Genomic DNA, 22,657 nt, shown 5'->3' with positions numbered 1-22,657 from the left:
GCTAGCCTAGGCATTAAAGTAGTACTAAAACCAGTGTTACCACTTATACCTACATGTAAAGCCATAAGACTTACCTGTAGGTACTGTAAATATCTCCTAAACTTGCACTGTTTAACCACTTTCCGCCCAAGGCCGTCATATGACGTCCTGAACTTTGAGTGGAGATATCCGAATGATGCCTGCAGCTACAGGTATCATTCAGCTATCTTCTTTTTCAGCGGTCGATTGCTGGCACTGCAAGAATAATAATAGCGGCTGTTCAGCTGCTTGATTGTTTTTACATGTAGTGGGAAGGGGATGTCCAACCCCTCCCACCACCCTCCAAAGCTTCTACTGGCTTGCCCTTGTGGCGGAAGTTCGCCATAGAGAATACCGTGGGCCAGATGGTCCCTGGCAGTCTCTACTACCTTTGTAGGCCTGGCATGAGGTTATGACATCACATCCGACCCAACAGATGGAAACACTGCTGTGTACTTTTTATACAATTTTCGTCTATATACTTCCTTTAGACCATATAATATGAGGTCAAATCTAAACGCTTTCAATTTTTGTGTAATCAGGCAGGCCCGTCTACTACTACAGTCGAAGGTAAATCTAAAGGAAATTGAATAAGAAAATTGTATGGTGTATGGCCAGCTTTAGTCTTTCCAGCCTAGAGGAGAGATGTGGGGTCTTATCCATAAAGAGGATCTGTCATGCCCTATTCCTATTACAAGGCATTTTTATATTCCTTGTAAAAAAAACTTAAAGGGAAAGTGTAAAAATAAAAATAAAACCATAAAAAAATACATATATATTTAAAGCACCCGTCCCCCCGGGCTTGCACACAGAAGCCAATGCATACGTACGTCGTGCCTACATTTGTAAACGGCGTTCAAACCACACGTGAGGTATCACCGCGAACATAAGAGCGAGAACAATAATTCTAGGCCAAGACCTCCTCTGTAACTCTAAACTGGTAACCTGTAAGAAAATATAAATCTTCACCTATAGAGATTTTTAAGTACCGAAGTTTGGCGCCATTCCATGAATGTGCACAATTTTAAAGTGTGACATGTTAGGTATCTATTTACTCAGCATATCATCATCAGTTGCCTCTCCTTTTCCTAGGCAGGCAACCAGGAAGTAACTGAAGAAATGTAAATATGATATACTTTCCTATCTATTTATGAATGCTAGCAGCATGAGGATTAAAAATAATTAATGTTGATTGGGAGAGTGAAGTTCCACTTTACTGTAAGCCAGCAATATTGCATTGATACCTAATTTCCCCAGTCTGCAGCTACATCCACCTTATACTGTAAGTAATTATTCATAGCTCATGGTTATAGGTTAGGAATGCAACAAGGCTTGCTCAAAATCTGGGACACTTATTCCATGCAAGTGTGATAATTTAGGGCACACCTGGCCCTTCTTCCTATGGGTTAGATAAGCCCACATTTTGAAGTCTATACTGTGTAGACAAATTGACACACATAGCCCAGGTTCACACTGGGTACGATTTGGTATGATTTGAGATGCGATTTCACATGTCAAATCGCATCTCAAATCGACGGCATTTTCCGGCAATTGTCGGCAATGGCACCGTCCTAATCAGTGCGACGCCGCATCTGCGGCGCTGCACCGATTTCAAAAAGTAGTTCCTGTACTACTTTTTGCGATTTCGGGCCGCGATTTACATTGAACCCTGCACAGATGTATCTTAAATCATGGCCAAAATCGCGGCAAAACCGCGATTTTAAATTCGCAGTAGTGTTAACCTAGCCATAAGGTAATAAATTAGGCTCAAATGAGGCAAACTTGGACAGTTTACCTCTTTTTGTAAAGCCTAGTAGGTGAAATGCCTGGAAGACATAACATGTTTACAGAATAAAGTAAAATGATGTGATCATTTGTATAAGATCAAAGCTTAAGTTGCAGTTATGATATCATATGTTAGTGGAAAAATAACAAGGCCAGTAAAAATGAGTCAATCTATTGTATGAGCATAGGGTGAAAGTGCTATTTATTCATTTCATTGTTCTGGAATTCTACTAGCATTCACTTGTGTATGTAAGGATGCATGTACATGTATACAAAACAGAAAGAAACTAGATGGCAGCAAGGGGTACAAAGTGCCGTACTAGCCAAAAGGGGTTAACATCTTTACCAAAACAAAGCACCCTTTGAAAAATGCAAACATTACAAGAAATATAAACCGGCAGAATAAAACTGTATTTTTGTGTACATTTGCGCTGGAAGCCGGTCTTTGAAGTTGATTGAAGGTCGTCCTAGCACATGTGCTTAGCATCCAGTGAACACAAGGAGACTGCCTGTGAGTTTGTGTAATAGAGCATTCCATGGCCTGTCTCAAATCCAGTCACGCAATATTTAAAAGCCTGAACTTTAGTTTGCTTGCTTGCGATGCAGCCTTTAAGTCCCATCTGTTTAATATCCTCACCCTGCCAGGACCCAGCATAAATAAAACAATTTTAATTAAGGAAGCCATGAATAGGGGCATCATGAGAATGAATCAGCCCTCTCCATCTGCAGATGTTGTATATAAAAGAGAACAGCAAAATATATGTATTACTGCTTCCATATAGATAATGAGAAAATGTGACACTGAATAGTAATCCTCCAGCACCAGCATCATGCCACATATTTCTATGCATGATCACTCTCTGACAATACACTTGTATTCTACTGTTTAGGAACTGAATGGAATATGGCATGGGCCGATCATCTGGATACGGGAGGTAGCAGTGAAACATCATCACTTGTCTGCCTTTCAACAAGCTGCAGGTGTTTCATGCAGTCCTCACTTGTAAATGGTTTACAACGAGACATTCCGAAATCAAGTGGATGAAGCTCATATCACTCGTCAATCTGTCTCTACCTTATTTGCCTACTGCTACTGAGAATAATGATACTAGTTTATTACTGCCTTATAATAGCCCAGGTGTATGAATTCTTCTGAAATGTAATATTAAAGAACTAGAACATATCAACTGGATTTATGGCGTGCAGTACAGCTGAGACACTTTTTAAATACTTTAACCCCATCGAGCGATTATGAGCGCACTCTAACAACTTTTGAGGGATACTGTAACGGAAGCGGAGTATGTTACCAAACCCTCTCTAAAACGTACGCATTACTGGTCACACCCTCTGAGGACTTTCGGTTGCCCTTCTTTAGGAAGAGGGAGAGGAATTTGGATCAAACTTTCAAGGAAGAGCAGTGTACCATCATAATACACAATATATTTGAGTCCTCATTCTGCATAAGAATGCAGGAGACAAACTTTAAGATCTTGTCCCGGTGGTACCGCACCCCAGGTAAAAAATGTTTTCCTAAATAGCTTCCTTTACCTTAGTGCAGTCCTCCTTCACTTACCTCATCCTTCGATTTTGCTTTTAAATGTCTTTATTTCTTCTGAGATATCCTCACTTCCTGTTCTTCTATCTGTAACTCCACACAATAATGCAAGGCTTTCTCCCTGGTGTGGAGTGTCGTGCTCGCCCCCTCCCTTGAACTACAGGAGAGTCAGGATCTATGTTGCAGATAGAGAAAGGAGCTGCGTGTTAGTGGGCGTCCTGACTCTCCTGTAGTCCAAGGGAGGGGGCGAGCACGACACTCCACACCAGGGAGAAAGCCTTGCATTACTGTGTGGCGTTACAGACAGAAGAACAGGAAGTGAGGATTTCTCAGAAGAAATTACATTTAAAAGCAAAATCAAAGGATGAGGTAAGTGAAGGAGGACTGCAGGTAAAAGAAGCTATTTACAACTCCTTTAAACAGATGCTACCCGGAGGTATAAGATAATTGTTGGCGCTGCGGGGAGGAGGAGGGGACTTAGTACATATTTTTTGGTCTTGTCCCAGAATAGAGAACTTCTGCAAAGAAGCTTGGAGAATTGCTCAAAAATTTAGCGACCAGGATATTCCGGAGGACCCATCCCTCTTCCTACTGAAGGATACTAAAATCCCAGTTAAAACATATAAGCAATCCATTTTATGCCACCTGTTGGACACAGCCAAATCATGTATTCCACTTACTTGGAAGCAGACACAACCACCATTGGTAGGAATGTGGCTTAAAACAGTAGAACAGTTGAATCTTATGGAGGATTTTGTTTGGACATCCCGGCAAAAACAAGGGATATATCTGAAAACATGGTCTGTATGGAATCTTTTCATTAATACAGAAGAGGGAAGAACCCTTATAGATGTGAATCTTAATGATTGAAAAATAAAGAGGCTGTTATTAGAGTCCCGGTAGGTGGAGTAGTTAATTGGGAGGGGGGGGGGGGTTGGGAAGAAGGAGTGGGGGGGGGGGGAGTTCCTTGTTTGGTGTGTATTGTTTTGTAAAAAAAAAAAGAAAGATGCCTCGGTATCACTGGAAGCTGCCTGTGTGGGTTCATATGAGGAGCTGTCCCTCTTGGTATACAGAGGATCGAAGGCTCCGTACTTACTCACTTCTTCCATGCGCTCAGTTATAAAGCCATGGTCCATGGTTCAGGGGCTCAGACCTTCCGGGCCCAGCACATTTTCCCCTAATTTACCCTTATGGAGAAATCCAAACTTAACACATTTCTTCGACTACACAGACTAGGTAGTCTGGACTAAATACGGGATTAAGACTTTGCACCACATAGTATCGAATGGCTCTCTGATGACCTTTGATGATCTGAAGCAGCGATATGTTCTACCAAACTCGCACTTTTTCAGATATATTCAACTAAGACATGCGTTTTGCTCTCAATTCGGTGGGGATCCCCTTGACCTTGAAACTAGTGACTTGGAACTACTGACATGCAGAGACTCTTTGTCTAAGCCGGTCTCCAGTCTGTACAAGGACCTATTTCCTGACACGGTCGTGTTGTTGAGGGCTTGTAGGCAGGCCTGGGAGGCGGCGGCTCCTGGTTTGGATAGAGATGATATCTGGGGGGCTCCATTTCAATGTCTGATCTCTACTAGAGATTGTCTGATCCTATATAAATTTTTGCACAGAATTTATCTTACTCCAGCTAGGTTAGATAGGATGTTCGGGAGCCGCTGCTCTGTTGGAGGTGTTTGGCGTCTCTGGCAGACTTCATGCACATTTTTGGGGATTGTCCTCATATCAAGCCCTACTGACGCGATATAGTAGAATGTGTCCGGTCGGTCACATCCTTTTCAGTCCCCCTTACGGTGAAGGTGTGCCTGTTAAGCTTGGTTGAGCCCTTAGCTACCACTAGGGTCATACGAACTCTACTCACCCTCCTGCTGTTCTATGCCAAAAAACTCATTATCCTGTCCTGGAAGAAGTCTACTGCCCCAACATTGGCTTCTTGGAAGTCCCTGACCAACAAGGCAATTCCATTTTACAAGGCAACTTATTTGAGTAGGGGGGGTTGAGGCCAAATTTGAAAAGGTTTGGGGAGGCTGGATGGCATCCACAGACACAGTTTCTGATCAGACGCATAGGCAGCTTGGTGGGTGGTCTTTATTAAACCTACATGAACAAGTGGATTGGGATCTTGAGGTGGTGGGCGATTTTGAAATAAATACACTATTGGTCTATAATACACTGAAGGCTGTAGGATCCATGCTTCTCCTGAGGAGGTGGAGGGTGGGGAGATGGAACTGTTATATGTGTAACACCTCCTCTGGTGGGCAGGGGCACCATTGCCCCAGCGGATTATGTATCGGTCTCTTTTGGGGGCCCAAAGTCTGTGCATACCTTTGTTTTCCTCCTTAGGCTGTTTTTTCTCTCTGTTTCTTACTTTTTCTAAAGCCCTGTACACACGATCGGTCCATCCGATGAAAACGGTCTGATGGACGGTTTTCATCGCTTAACCGATGAAGCTGACTTATGGTCAGTTGTGCCTACACACCATCGGTTAAAAAAAACGATTGTGTCAGAACGCGGTGACGTAAAACACAACGGCGTGCTGAAAAAAACGAAGTTCAATGCTTCCAAGCATGAGTCGACTTGATTCTGAGCATGCGTGGATTTTTAACCGATGGACGTGCCTACAAACAATCGTTTTTTTTTCCTATCGGTTAGGTATCCATCGGTTAAAGTTAAAACAAGATAGCTTTTTTTTAACCTATGGATAAATAACCGATGGGGCCCACAAACGATCGGTTTGGTCCGATGAAAACGGTCCATCAGACCGTTCTCATCGGTTTGACCGATCGTGTGTACGCGGCATTATTTTTGGGCAAAGGTTGCGGCTTATTGTTGTATGTTTGTATTAAAATCTTCAATAAAAAGAAATTTACAAAAAAAAAAAGTATTACAGAAATGTAAAAATCAGAAATAATTATTAAAAATTATATAATAATGCAGTTTAAAAAGTGACAACGATGGTGCAAATGATAGTAAGCCTTACCAGCCAGTTATCATCCATGCAAAACAGTAAAAATAATTCCATTGATTGCCATTGTGAACTGCACGTGGCACACTGCTCTTAACCACTTAAGGACCGAGCCTCTTTCTGAGATATGATGTTTACAAGTTAAAAACTGTATTTTTTGCCAGAAAATTACTTAGAACCCCCAAACATTATATATTTTTTCTAACACCCTCGAGAAAAAAATGGCAGTCGTTGCAATACTTTTTGTCACACCGTATTTGCGCAGCGGTCTTACAAGTGCAACTTATTAAAAAATAAGACAACAGTAAAGTTAGCCCAATTTTTTTATTTTTTTATATTGTGAAAGATAATGTTACACCGAGAAAAATTGATACCCAACATGTCACGCTTCAAAGTTGCGCCCGCTTGTGGAATGGCGACAAACTTTTACCCATACAAATCTTCATAGGCGACTGTTGAAAAATTCTACAGGTTGCATTTTTGGAGTTACAGAGGAGGTCTAGGGCTAGTATTATTGCTCTCGCTCCAATGATTGCGGCGATACCTCACGTGTGGTTTGAACAACATTTTCATATGCGTTCGCTTCTGCGCGCAAGCTCGTCGGGATGGGACACTTTTAAAAAAAAAAAAAAAAATCTTATTTATTTTACTTTCTTTTTTTTATTTTTACACTGTTTTAAAAAAATGAAATAAAAATTGAGTCACTTTTATTCCTATTACAAGGAATGTAAACATGCCTGTTTTTCTGTAATAGAACAAAGCATTGACAGGTCCTCTTAAATATGAGATCTGGGGTCAAAAATACCCTATTTGTGTTCCTGCTGTCACAGGAACAAAATGTTTTGGTAAGTATTCCCAATGGGGACACAACACAGAAAGCAACAAAACCCCATTTTAAGCAATGCGGGGAATGACTAGGACCTCTGTTTGATGGTCTTGGTGTCCTCGCACCTACAACTGATATGCCTTCCTCTGGATCAACTGCCGGTTTAGACTTCTGATAATGTAGGTTTTTAATGTATTTGTTTTCGTCTTTTTGTTGAACTCTTTAAAGTTACGGACCCGTTTCCCACTCTATCCAAAACTAAAAAGCTTGGCGTCTGGCTTTTAAGTAAAAATATTAGCACACTTCAGTTACTGTAAAGCATATGATATTTTTAGAATGTTATATTTTAGAATATGATGTGCCTTATTCATGGCAGTGTTCTCGCCTACATTCTGATGAAAAACATACCAATCGCTACCCTGCCCCTTTATAACTCCATTCTTCACAAGGTTGTGGGAGAGTGATTGAGGGAGGTCCTTTGAAAACTGAAATTGTTCTTGCAGTTTAAGATGTGATTGTGATTTAAAATTCATAACTAAGGAACTAGTGATAACTAGAACTAAGGGCATACTTATATAAACAAGTCCTTTACACATGCCTTACATTATACCCTTTTCAGACAAATTCCTTCCCACTCAGGACAGGACCTTTTATGTGTATCTAAATATTCATATCAGCTGCACTGTATTTTCACACCTGCGTCTTTTGTTATACTGCACATTCCCTTTGATTTTCTTTAACGTCTGATTTTCTAACAGAGAGTCACATGCTGGTCTCCATGAAGAGGGAGGATTAAGTGGAAATAAAATAAGGGTCTCAAAGCAGATGGCTGTAGATGGTGGATTGAAATAGGCTCAACCTGGGAATAGATGGGAGCCTCTATGCAAGGGACCCACAGACCTCCCAAATACAAGGAACCATTTTTACTTTCTGTCCCCCTAGCCCAGCTTTCTTGTGTGACTATGCCCCCCTTACAATTTTCTCCTTCCAGTGAACTAAAAGAATGTCAACACCTCCTTCTCCTTCTGAGCAGCGATGGAGACTATCACTGAGTTATGTCCGCTGAAAAAAAAATATTAAAAGCCAGCAGCTACAAATACTGCAGCTGCTGACCTTTAATATTAGGACACTTACCTGTCCTGGAGTCCAGCGCCGTCCGCAGCAGAGGATGAGCGATCGCTCGTCACTCTGCTGCCCCCCCGCCATGCTCGGTGAGGGAACCAGGAAGTGAAGCTCTCCAGCTTCACTGCCCGGTTCCCTACGATTGGCTCCCGCTGTGTACTGGGAGCCGAGTGTTCCCAGAACACAACGGGGGGACGGGACGGGAGGTGACGTCATGCCCGCAGTCTGCCCGAGACTGTGTGGCCCGGAAGTGGGTGCAAATACCGGTCTTTAGACAGGTATCTGCACCCCCCAGAAAGGTGTCAAATGTGACACCAGAGGGGGGGAGGGTTCCGATCAGCGGGAGTTCCACCTTAGGGTGGAGCTCCGCTTTAATGTTGTTAGGTGGAACACTGCACACCAACACTGAGCCCTTCTAGGCTGGATCACACACTATCCATTATTTTACAGTGAGGGAAAAATGTATTTGATCCCCTGCTGATTTTGTAAGTTTGCCCACTGACAAAAATGGTGAATCTATATTTTTGATAGTTGGTTTATTTTAACAGTGAGAGACAGAACAACAACAAAAAAATCTGGAAAAACGCATTTCAAAAAAGTTATGAATTGATTTTCATTTTAATGAGTGAAATAAGTATTTGATCCCCTATCAGCAAGATTTCTGTCTCCCAGGTGTCTTCTATACAGGTAACGAGCTGAGATGAGGAGCACTCCCTTAAAGGGAGTGCTCCTCATCTCAACTTGTTACCTGTATAAAAGACACCTGTCCACAGTAATCAATCAGATTCCAATCTCTCCACCATGTCCAAGACCAAAGAGCTGTCCAAGGATGTCAGGGACAAGATTGTAGACCTACATAAGGCTGGTATGGGCTATAAGACCATCGCCAAGCTGCTTGGAGAGAGGGTCACAACAGTTGGTGCGATTATTCGCAAATGAAAGAAACACAAAATAACTGTAAATCTCAGGGGCTCCATGCAAGATCTTACCTTGTGGACTTGATCATGAGAACGGTGAGGAATCAGCTCAGAACTACATGGGAGAAGCGTGTCAATGCTCTCAAGGCAGCTTGGACCATAGTCACCAAGGAAACAATTGGTAACACACTGTGGCATGAAGGACTGAAATCCTGCAGTGCCCGCAAGGTCTCCTTGCTCAAGAATGCACATGTACAGGCCCGTCTAAAGTTTGCTAATGAAGATCTGAATGATTCAGAGGAGAAATGGGTAAAAGTGTTGTGGTCAGATGAGACCAAAATCAAGCTCTTTGCATCGATTTAACTCACCGTGTTTAGAGGAGGAATGCTGCTTATGACCCCAAGAACACCAACTCCATCATCAAACATGGAGGTGAAAACATTATGCTTTCGGGGTGTTTTTCTGCTTCACTGCATTAAAGGGATGATGGATGGGGCATGTGCCATCTAGTCTTGGGTGAAAACCTCCTTCCCTCACACAGGCATTGAAAATGGGTCGCGGATGGGTATTCAAGCATGGCGACCCAAAACACATGGCTAAGGTAACAAAGCAGTGTCTCCAGAAGGAACACATTAAGAGGTCCTAGAGTGGCCTAGCCAGTCTCCAGACCTTAATCCCATAAAAAATATGTGGAGGGAGCTGAAGATTCGAGTTACCAGACATCAGCCTCTAAACCTTAATGACTTGGAGAGGATCTGCAAAGAGGAGTGGGACAAAATCCCTCCTGAGATGTGTGCAAACCTGACGGCCAACTACAAGAAATGTCTGACCTCTGAGATTGCTAACAAGGGTTTTGTCACCAAGTACTAACTCATGTGTTGCGAAGGGGACAAATACTTATTTCACTCATTAAAATGCAAATCAATTTAGAACTTTTATGAAATGCGTTTTTCTGGATTTTTTTGTTGTTATTCTGTCTCTCACTGTTAAAATAAACTTACCATTATAATTATAGACTGATCATTTCTTTGTCAGTAGGAACATTTTCAAAATCAGCAGGGGATCAAATACCCCCCACCCACTGTATATACTATGAGGGTGGAGGCTGTGCCATCAGGCCTTGAGGCAATAGCATTTACTAGATCCAATCAACTTTTCCCCAACTATATCCTAATTCAGAAATTTGGAATAAGCTAAACAGCTCCAACAAATTTCGGAATTTACTATGTATAGTCCCAAATGGGGTAATAATTCATACCTCGAGCTAGCTAAACTTTGGTATGGGCGTAGATGTAGGGGATTCAGTGGAACCCATTTACATCACATTTTTGGTAACGGTCATTTTCAGAGTTACAGACTGTTTGTCATCTCCCACTATTTATGTATTTTTATTACATGCAGCTAAAACACACCATAAAGGCACAGGGCAGCAAAAAAATATGGCAACGGTCTCTTATTCCTCTATTCAACCTTATGTAGAATACTGCTAATGAGAAAGAGCTCATCTCTAGATGCTATGCTTCATTGTTAGGTACTTTTTTGAAAGAATACCCTTTTAGGGCAGCAAAACTGTGGCAAATGGATGTGGGACCCTTCGAGGAAGAGCAATGGGAGGAGGCTCTTCAGGCAGTGCAAATGTTATGCAAGTGTATATTTTACTAGGGACTCACTATACCCCTAAAAACGTTTTAAAATGTAGTTATGTGCTCCATGGCTTGATACCCCAGTCTCACTGATTTAGTTAATGACAGAACTTTATTATAAAGATGTCTGTATCTGGAACCTTACATTTATATAAGCACTTCATCTGCTCTTGGGACAGTATGTTACTTTATATGGATGTATCTGCATGCACATCTAGTGGCAATATGCTTCTCTTTTATGGATGTCTATTTACATCAATTATTTTTACACTCTATGTTGCAATATATACTGTCTGCTCTGGAATGTATTTTTGGAATTTCTTTCAATAAAATCTATTTAAAAAAAAATGTCTGATCTCCAAGCCAGCATCCCGGATGCAGGCCAATAGTCACTAAGTAGTGAAGTTAGGTTAAAGATGCCTCAAACCTTTTTAGGTCAGCAGTGCCAACTCCCATATTATTATATATTTCATATTATCTCCTTATAGAATCCCTAAAACATCACAACTAAGTCATAATGGATTTCTCTATTTTGGCTGAAGTGGAGCAGGTTCATGTATGATGATCACTGACAGGTACGTGTATTTGCTGTTGTCAAAACAGTGGTGCTTGGCCCTATAACACTGGTTCCATCTATCTACCCATCTACATAGCTTTGAGTCCAATTCGGGATGTACTCCTCTGAGATCTGTATACTAGCCAGAATATACTTGTGTATATATCGAACTGTTCATTTCCAGACTATTAACATTTTATAAGGTCAAAGTTGCATAAACATGTCAAATGTGATGCTAAACTTGGATATGAACAGAAGAAAACACCACAGACAGTCTAAAAACAAACTTGAGGAAAACATAATAACATACTTAGAAGTTATAAGACACTATGGCAGGGAAACCCTTGGAGTATCAGACACCTTGGTCAAGATTTTTCTTTGGTGTTCCCAGGTAAAAAAAAATATAAAAAATCCAAAACTATTCTGATTGATGTTGCATTAAGAAAAGTAGATTTGAGCTTTTCTTAATGCAGTACAAAGCCTTCATTGGTCTCTTATATCCTTATACAGTGGAACCTCGGTTTAAGAGTAAGTTGGTGTGAGAGCGTTTTGATTTGCGAGCAATTTTTTTTTTTTTTTATTCTGACTCGGTTTGCGATTGTTGACTCGCAAAACGAGCAGAATTCAAGCTAAATAGGCCTGAAGTACCTCATTTGGCCTGAGGTACGGGGGTGCAGAAGCCGAGCAGAGCAGAAAATAGGCCTACAGTACCTCATTTGGCCTGGGGTACGGGGCACAGGAGCCTAGAAAAGCCAAACATTGGCCTGCAGTACCTCATTTGGCCCGAGGTACGGAAGGAGGTGCGCAGGAAACAAGCCGAAGTGCCCTTAGGCCTTTTCGGACGTTTTTGGTGCTCTCTGGAGCCCCCCCCCACCTCTGGCCGCATTCGGTATTGCATCCCATTGAAGTCCATGCAGAACAAATTATTTTAATTTCCATTGACTTCAATGGGAAAACTCGCTTTGATATGCAAGTACTTTGGATTACGAGCATACTCCTGGAACGGACTATGCTCGTAATCCGAGGTTCAACTGTACATTTTATACTTGCTACCAAAAGAAACCATATGAAAACCACATAAAAAAAGCAGTGCAAAGGCACCATACACAGAAAATAAAGGTTGCCAGACTGGTGTCAAAATCAAAAGGAATGGTGCTTTCGGGGTTTGAAGAACTTCATCTCATTCCCCTCACCTTTCTTTGTAAAATCCATGATCCCGGTCTGGAGACTTGTTAAGGAGAGGATTCTTCCTCCACTCTGGAACGGTGAAGCAGTACTTAAAAGAAGCAATGTTAAAGCGGGGGTTCACCCTAAAAACAATTTTCTAACATTACATTGAGCTCAGTCTGAACATTGACAGTATGCCGATTTATTTTTTTGCTGTACATACCTCGTATAGCTATTTTCTTAGCCGGCTTCTGGGTAGTGAATCCAGAGGGAGTGGGCGTTCCTATGCAGCAGTTGGTGATTGACTTGATGACAAAAACTACCCCCCTGTCACATAAGGAGCGTCACGAGTTGCCGAAAGAAGCCAAATGTTGAGTCGGCGCTATACGGCACCTGCGCACCGACGTTTGGCTTCTTTCCGCAACTCGTAACGCTCCTTATGTGACAGGGGGGTAGTTTTTGTCATCACGTCAATCACTAACTGCTGCATAGGAACGCCCACTCCCGCAGGATTCACTACCCGGAAGCCGGCTAAGAAAAATAGCTATACGAAGTATGTACAGCAAAAAAAAAAATCGGCATACTGTCAATGTCGAGACTGAGCTCAATGTAATGTTAGAAAATTGTTTTTAGGGTGAACCCCCGCTTTAACTGTATGGCTTTCAACTTGTTGATTTGTCACTGGTGGCTGCCAGGGAAAGGTTCTAGTGTTCAGTATATATCGTGCAATAGGAGAAGAAGCTTTGTCAGCCTGCCACACCACCATCACTACCAAACGCAGTGAGGATTAGGAGAGAAATCAGATACAGAGGAAAGAGGGGCTACCGAAAACATGAAAATTAAATAGTTCTCTTTAGCAAATGGTTAACAGTGTTGAAAACAGAGCTGTAGATTTCCCTCTCTTGAATGGCGCCCTTTGCGCCGCACAGCTAGAGCGCAGCTAAGGGCAACTTCACTTGGCAATAACAAGAATAATATATCATTTCCCTGCTGACAATATAAAACACGTTTTGATAGGCTCTGTTCTGTATAAATCTCCTGCTTTTAGGCCTATTTTCTGCATACATAATTTGATCCCATAAACATCTTTATCCAGGAAATCCAAATATTAGGATATTATGCTTATTTAATCACATGTGAAGATATCTCCGGTTACATACATAAGACCCATTTATTTACAATGGATTTGATGGCAGCAAAGTTGCAGGAAATTGAAGTCTGACTGGGATAATGAAAATACTTGTAACCACCCGAGAGAAAGGCAAGACAGTACAAAGCCTTTAAATGTTGGCCACATTACAAACAGTAAGCACTGTACAAAATATGCTCAATACCGAGAAACGTTTGGCAAAAAAATGGTTGCCTATACCAAGAAGACCTTGAAGGCTTCATTGTATACGAAAAGCAGATCTTGTAACCTGCAATGCACTTATGAAAAGTTTCCTTTTAAAAAAAGCATATTAAAAGGGAAAATTACTCTAATTTCATTGAATGCATATTTTGAGTTATTAAAATGTTTGATGACTTGAAATTTTTGCAAGCTTGTTGTATACATTAGGGATGCACCTATACCAGATCGAGTAGAGGCTGCATGTGTACTGGTTGTTTCCATATACATAATATATATTCACAAGCTACACAAAACAACAAGATATTTAACAAATAAATACACACTGATAACATTAGTTCCATTAGATCTATTTGTGTCAACTTCAGACTGTAGGCAGAAGGCTTAAAGGGGTTGTAAAGGTACATATTTTTTTTACCTAAATAGCTTCCTTTACCTTAGTGCAGTCCTCCTTCACTTACCTCATCCTTCAATTTTGCTTTTAAATGTCCTTATTTCTTCTGAGAAATCCTCACTTCCTGTTCTTCTGTCTGTCTGTCATGCTCGCCCCCTCCCTTGGACTACAGGAGAGTCAGGACGCCCACTAACACACAGTTCTTTTCTCTATCTGCAACGTAGAGAGCGTCCTGACTCTCCAGTAGTCCAAGGGAGGGGGCGAGCACGACATTCCACACCAGGGAGAAAGCTTTGCATTACTGTGTGTAGTTACAGACAGAAGAACAGGAAGTGAGGATTTCTCAGAAGAAATAATGACATTTAAAAGCAAAATCGAAGGATGAGGTAAGTGAAGGAGGACTGCACTAAGGTAAAGGAAGCTATTTAGGGAAAAAAAATTACCTTTACAACCCCTTTAATGAGTATGACTAGTGGTGGAATGCATGCTTAACCCCAAAAGCATAACTGCTCTAAAAAACTCTGCCCCCCCCTCTCCCGACACATTCCTTCTCTCCAATAAATTAATTCACCATGCAGGTTGTAAACGGTATCCTTTTAGCGTCCCCAGATCTTTCAGATTGTTACCACCTCTAGGGAAACCCTAAATGGCCAAATTTTCACCAACATGTAAAAGTCATAGATCTGGCCATGTATGGTCACCCTTAAAAATGCCCTGCTTCCCTTAACCGGCATTATATAATTCTGGGTTTCTCAAAAATACATTCATTTATAAAAGTAAATACACTCCCATGGAAACTGTTGACTTTTTCAACATATTTGAACAGGCATACATTACAATTAGATCCTAATTCAAATAGTGTCTACAGACAAAAGGACACATAAAACTAACATACTGTATTCAATTTTCTAATCTAAATGAACGAACATGCAAACTTGGTATATGAAACATCCCCACATTTACCACCACTTCAAATTCATTAAATTAAAAATAGGTTTTTCCAGATTAGATGCCAATTTTTAGAACCTCCTTAAACTGGACATGCATGGGTTGAATTCCGAACAAATTTTCTTCTAAAATCTGAAATTTGTGCGTTTTGTGATCTAATGGTGTCACCATTCATTTTGAAATTCGACCAAACAAGCCTTCAATTTCACCTCATGTTGCTAAAGAAAAACAATTTCATGAAAGAAAAAATTATTTTCTTTCTGGGAATTCTCTTTTCTTGCGCTCATGTGCATTTATTTTTCAGTTACATTTCTCGCACAATTCTCCCATCATAGATTAGAAATTGCAAATTTTTTCCAAAAATTTCAAACGTGCCTGATAACTCAAATTTCGAAGGCCGCACAAAAAAATTGGCATTGCCGCTGCCCACTAATGGTGCAAAATTCAAAAGAAAATTGTTAGTTACAAAGGAATTTGACCCATGTATGGCCGACTTTAGGGAGTATGCTGGTGGAACATGTCCTGTTTAAACCTCAGAGATCTAGGGTCTGGTGTTCTCTCTACTGATGTGTGTGGTGTCATCGTGTCAAGATTAATAGAATTCTCGAAGGCCCTCAGAAAAAAAGCTGTGGATGCTGATGAGTCTGGCAAGGGATATAAAAAGATCACCAAATGCTTTGAAATCAATGACTCCACTGTAAGGAAAATAATCATAAGTGGCACAGATTTCAAATGACTGCTATTTTATCTAGGTCTGGCTGATCCAGAGAATTCAGGCCAAGAGCTGACTGATTCATGCTAAAGGGAGTCTCTCAGAATCACAACGTTTCATCACAGGATGTTGGATCATTTTTGCAACAGTACGGGTCAGAGTGCATGCAAACCGAAGGTGACATTTCAGGAGAAGAAACTCATAACAACTGTGAAGCATGTTGGGGAAATATTCTGGTTTGAAGTTTCTTTGCTGCTTCAGGGTCTGGGAAGCTTGCAGCCAACAAGTCAACTATACATTATATCATATAAAAGTGTGCCTGATGAGATTGTGAAGCAATGTGTTTAAAAACTGAAGTTGAACCAAAACTTTCAACAAAGCCCTGATTGAATTCTTATTGAAAATTTGTAGTGGGTCTTTTGAAACAGTAGATCATGCAAGCAAACCCATAAACATCTTGCTAAAGGAAATCTGCAAGAAGAAGTGACGATTTCAACAGTACACCTATCTATAGATATTTTTTATGAAAAATTATTAAAAAGGTAATTTTTTCTTGAGTCCTCAGTTAAAGTAGTTCTAAACCCGAAAGGTTTTATTTTATTTTTTTACCATAATTCATTACATGCATTAAGGTAAAAAAACAAAAAAAAAAAAAACTAAATTGTACCACCCACCCCCCTCCCTAAATACTTACCTGAATTCTGTATTGATTCAGCGCTCTGCCAGTCTGCAGCAGCACTGGTTCTCTCTCCCTTCTCTCACAGGCGCAGGCACCAATGGCTCCCGCTGCTGTCAATCAAATCCTTTGAGGAGGGAGTCGGGGGCGTGGCTGAGCCATGCTGTGTCTATGGATGCACACAGCACAGGAGCTTGCTCGCATGTGTGACCTCCTAGCAGGTCGCTTGCTTTGGAGGCACACAGAACAGAGGGGGAGCGGAGAGCACTGGTGGTAGACCCCAGAAGAGGAGGTAAGTGGCCACTCTGTGCAATACCACTGGCACTGAGCAGGTAGGTATAAACTTCTTCTTTTATTTTAGGTGAAAAATACATAAGCCTTTATTATCACATTAACCACTTGCCGACCACCGCCCGACTATTTACCTCTACACAATGGCACGGGCAGGCAGATTGGCATACAGGTACGTCCCTTTAAATCTGCTGCCCAGCAGGAGCGTGTGCCCGTCGCGTGCCTCGCGAGTGCGGCCGCGGGTCCTGGGAACTCAGCAAGGGCTGAACAAAGACATTCCCCTATTCTGCCTAGTGACACTGTCACTGATGACCGTTCCCCGTGATCGGAAACGGTCATCAGTGACGTGTCACGTGTAGCCACGCCCCCTAACAGTAAGAATCACTTCCTAGGGAACACTTAACTCCTGCATCGCCACCTAGTGGTGAGCCCCTTCACTGCCAGTGTCGTTTTTACAGTTATCAGTGCATTTTTATAGCACTGATCGCTGTAAAAATGACAATGGTCCCAAAATGGTGTCAAAAGTGTCCGATGTGTCCGCCATAATGTTGCAGTCACGATAAAAAAAATCTCTGATCGCCGCCATAACTAGTAAAAAAAAAAAAAAAATTATTAATAAAAATGCCATAAAACAGTCCCCTTCTTTGTAGAAGCTATAACTTTTGTGCAAACCAATCAATAAACGCTTATTGCGATTTTTTTACCAAAAATATGTAGAAGAATACGTATCGGCCTAAACTGTGGGAAAAAAAAATTTCTATATTTTTTTGGGGATATTTATTATAGCAAAAAGTAAAAAATATAGAATTGTTTTCCAAATTTGGGCTTTTTTTTGTTTTTAGCGCAAAAAATAAAAATCGCAGAGGTGATCAAATACCACCAAAAGAGAGCTCTATTTGTGGCATAAAAAAAGGACGTCAATTTTGTTTGGGAGCCACCTCGCACGGCCACGCAATTGTCAGTTAAAGCGACAAAGTGCAGAATCGCAAAAAGTGGCCTGGTCTTTGACAACCAAAATGGTCTGGGGCTGAAGCGGTTAAGTATATCGCCTTTATGAGTAGGCACTGTGTGAATAAAGACCCTAATGGGCCGTACACATGATCCGAATATCGTACGAAAAATGACGTCCGAGGAAGAATCGTACGATAATCGGATCGTTAGTACAGGGCTTCCGCGAGCCGATCATGACAGTTCATTGGATATTATTTTATCGGACATGCAAGAAAATTTTCCTCGTACGATACCAGATCGTACGATTTTCATTTAGTCAGTACAGTTGTCGTCCGAAAATACAATACAAATACATTACAACACATGCATCTCCCCAAGGTAATACATGAAACCTGGCCTGTTAGTGGGCCCTGAGGACAGGGTTGATGACCACTGGTCTAAAGTACCCCCCAACCCCAAATTCTAAATGTAAATGGTTGTTAACAAGAGATTTTGAATATTTTCAAATAGGAACAATGTGCAGTGGGGTGTTTTGTGCGTGGGAGTTACAGCGTGCAACAAATTTAAACTATGACTTAAAAATATTTTATGAAACAGAAGCACCCACTGGACCTTTCTAAGGTACCAATAAGGCCCCTTTCACACGGATCAGTAATGATCCGCCCCGTGAACCTCCGCTTGCTCAGCGGGGATCGCTCCGTTGATCCCCGCTGAGCCGGCGGATGACAGGATGGTCCCGCACACTGTGCAGGGACCACCCTGTCTTTTCTCCACTCTCCCTTATGGGGGATTGGAGGAACACGGACCGTGTGTCCGTGTTCACCTGATCCGATCCGCCAGACGGATGGAAAAGTAGTTTTTTTCCTCCGTCACACTTTGGTGGATCGGAGCGGGTCAGATGTCAGCGGGCATGTCACCGCTGACATCCGTGGCTCCATAGAGGAGCACAGAGCGCCCGTTCAGGTCCACCTAAAAAACTGGCAGGCGGACCTGAACGGGCCGCCCGTGTGAAAGAGCCCTAAGGGTACACATATCACTGGAGGAAAGAGTGATTTTGTACATATACATTTGGTTCTTTTGCTGTAGAAACATTTCTCACCTGTTGGATATTGCTCCCGGGCCCATAGACAGAATTGAACAATTTCAGGTGTGCTCGAACCTTTGTAAGTTCCCGCAAGGTAGAAAAGATTTTATCCACTGCAGCTGTGGCCTTATCCAGTGTCAGCTCAGGGGGAGATTCACATCCTGTAACAAGACAAAATTCAGCGTCACCTTGAGCCATTAACTCAAAAGTTATCTTATTTCCTGCAAGTATATTTAGGGTGCAGTTGTAAAGAAGAAAAAAGTTAGGAAAAAAAAACTGATTAGTAATTATATTGCCATATTATACATTGTTTCTTTCTGAGACGCAGCAGGGCTCCTGAGCTGAAGGTTCTATCTGAGTGCTTGTTCCTTTTAAACCACTTCAATACCGGGCACTTTTACCCCAATTTCTGCCCAGGCCAATCTTCAGCTTTCAGCGCTGCTGCAATTTGAATGGCAATTGCGCGGTCAGGCAACACTCTACCCATATGACATTTTGGTATTTCTTTTCACACAAATAGCACTTTATTTTGGTGGTATTTAATTATCACTGTTTTTTTTTTAAATAAACTAAACAACAGATTTAGAAAAAAACAAAAAAATATATCTTTCTTTGTTTCTGTAATAAAATTTCTGCTACATTTCGTTGGTGAAAATAACCCAAATCAATGTACAGTAAAACCTTGGTTTGCGAGCATAATTCGTTCCAGAAACATGCTTGTAATCCAAAGCACTTGTATATCAAAGCATTTTTTTTACAGGGTATAAAAGAGAAGAGAGGCGCCTCTAAGTGTAGCAATAAGTAACCATATTGCTACACTTAGAGGCTCCTCTCTTCTATACTCAGTTGTGACATGACGCTACTCTTATATCAAGACATCGCTTGTATATCAAGGCAAAATTTATTAAAAAAATTAGCTTGTCTTGCAAAACGCTCTCAAACCAATTTACTCTTAAACCAAGATTTTGCTGTATATTATTTAGTCTGTAGGAAAGTTATAGAGTCCACAAACTATGGTATATATGCTATATTACCAAAACTATTGGGACACCTGCCTTTACACGCACATGAACTTTAATGGCATCCCACCCTTAGTCTGTGGGGTACAATATTGAGATGGCCCACCCTTTGCAGCTAATACAGCTTCAACTCTTCTGGGAAGGCTGTCCACAAGGTTTAGGAGTGTCTAGGTAGGGAAGGTTTAACCATTTTTTCCAGAAATGCATTTGTGAGGTCAGGCACTGATGTTGGAAGAGAAGGCCTGGCTCGCAGTATCCACTCTAATTCATCCCAAAGGTGTTCTATCTGGTTGAGGTCAGGACTCTGTGAAGGTCAGCCAAGTTCCTCCACCCCAAACTCGCTCATCCATGTCTTTATGAACCTTGCTGTGTGCACTGGTCCAAATCATTTGGTGGAGGGGGGATTATGGTGGGGGGTTGTTTTCCAGGGGTTGGGCTTGGCCCCTTAGTTCCAGTGAAGGGAACACTTAAAGCGGTTCTCCACCCTAAAGTGGAGTCCCGCTGATCGGAACCCTCCCCCCCTCCGGTGTCACATTTGACACCTTTCAGGGGGGAGGGGGGTGCAGATACCTGTCTAAAGACAGGTATTTGCACCCACTTCCGGCCACACGCTACGGGCGAAAGACGGGTTTTTCTGACTTCCCGTCTGTCGCCCGTTGTGTGCTGGGAACACTCGGCTCCCAGCACACAGCGTGTGAGCCAATCGGCGGGCGCAGCGCGACTCGCGCATGCGCCGTAGGGAACCGGGCAGTGAAGCCGCAGCGCTTCACTTCCTGGTTCCCTCAGCGTGGATGGCGGGGGGAGCAGCAGAGAGACGAGCGATCGCTCGTGCTCTGCTGCGATCAGCGCTGGACTCCAGGACAGGTAAGTGTCCTAATATTAAAAGTCAGCAGCTGCAGTATTTGTAGCTGCTGGCTTTTAATATTTTTTCCCCATGGCACATCCGCTTTAAGGCACCAGCATACCAAGACATTTTGGACAATTTTATGCTTCCATCTTTGTGGGAACAGTTTGGGGATGGCCCCTTACTATTCTAACATGTCTGCACACCAGTGCACAAAGCAAGGTACATAAAGACATAGATTAGGGCGTTTGGGGTGCAGGAACTTGACTATCCTGCACAAAGTCCTGATCTCAACCCGATAGAACACCTTTGGGATAAATTAGAGCGGAGAATGCGAGCCAGGCCTTCTTGTCCACATCAGTACCTGACCTCACAAATGCGCTTCTGGCAGAATGGTCAAACATTCCCATAGACACTCCTAAACCTTGTGGACGGCCTCCCCAAAAGAGTTGAAACTGTTATAGCTGCCAAGGATGGACCAATGCAATATTGAACCCTACGAACTAAGACTGGGATGCCATTAAAGTTAATGCTTTTGGTAATATACTGTATATAGATCTGAAAATCAATCAATTCTGTTGTACTGATGGCCTATTTCATTTCATGAGACCCGAAAACATCAGGACAGTACAAATATCGCCCAAATGACCTTTTTGGAAAGTAGACAGTCTGAGGTATTTAGTAAGAGGCAAGGCACGTTTTCAATGAAGAAAAAAATAATATTTTCACATAATTTTTTTTACATATTGTCACCAGTGCAGTACAGCATCATCAAACTGGTGTGGTGGCGACCAGTGACAATGACTTTTTTTATTTACTTTTTGCACTATGCTTGCTTATAGTTAAGAAAGCTGCCGCTCCAGGTGAGCTCACTAGGGTAACTGATGTCCACTCAGAAGCAGATGGGTGCTGGCAATGCACTGGATGTGCAAAAAACGACAAGAATATGGACAGCCGCACTCCAGTAACTTGAAAAAGACGTGCCCTTTATTGGGTACAGGAAAAAATATACTACAGGTATCAGCACACAGTGGGATAAACAGCTGACACGTTTCGCATTGAGTGTCAATGCTTAATCATAGCTATAGATGAAATAAAAAATAACAGGTATACATATACACACAGAAATCTATGCTTAATTGGACCCACCCAGCATGTGATTGACTTGTCGGTCTTTATTCAGCACATGCTTATAATACATTTTTATTAATCACCCACTCACTTTCTTTATTCACATTTATATTTACACCACATCCCTGCTACACCTTAGCTTTTAATATGTTTTTGATTACTATTTTTATTTTCACATATATATGTGTTGCCTTTTTGGTCACATTTATTATTGTCCACACTTGTATTTACAGATTTGTTTTACTTTGCAAGCCAGTTTGTTTTATGTGTGCTTTTTTCACCTATGCCTCTTCTCCCCCCCCCCCCCCCCTGTGTGTTGGATACTGGCTAATTGCTGTAGTCAATCACATGCTGGGTGGGTCCAATTAAGCATAGATTTCTGTGTGTATATGTATACCTGTTATTTTTTATTTCATCTATAGCTATGATTAAGCATTGACACTCAATGCGAAACGCGTCAGCTGTTTATCCCACTGTGTGCTGATACCTGTAGTGTATTTTTTCCTGTACCCAATAAAGGGCACGTCTTTTTCAAGTTACTGGAGTGCGGCTGTCCATATTCTTGACGTTTTTTGCACATGCTTGCTTATAGTGTTGACTTTCACTGCTATAAGTAGTTATTTTTACTGAATGACAGTGAGTAGACACTGTGTATTGTTGTGATTAGCTGTGATTTGGTCAAAG

The 22,657-nt window shown here is 41.7% G+C and overlaps 1 protein-coding gene across 1 annotated transcript in view; it reads right to left on the bottom strand.

Moving 5' to 3' along the window:
- The window catches only part of SCFD2 (sec1 family domain containing 2), a 653,104-nt gene that overhangs the window by 90,310 nt on the left and 540,137 nt on the right, over window positions 1-22,657 (bottom strand). Inside the window, exon 6 of the mRNA XM_040334879.1 lies at window positions 18,995-19,140. Within this exon, the coding sequence (XP_040190813.1) occupies window positions 18,995-19,140 (146 nt within the window). The remainder of the gene's footprint in view (window positions 1-18,994; window positions 19,141-22,657) is intronic.

The sequence above is a fragment of the Rana temporaria genome, chromosome 1 (assembly GCF_905171775.1).
Source record: "Rana temporaria chromosome 1, aRanTem1.1, whole genome shotgun sequence".
Lineage (NCBI taxonomy): Eukaryota > Metazoa > Chordata > Amphibia > Anura > Ranidae > Rana > Rana temporaria.
This window is presented reverse-complemented; position numbering and strand designations above follow the sequence as displayed.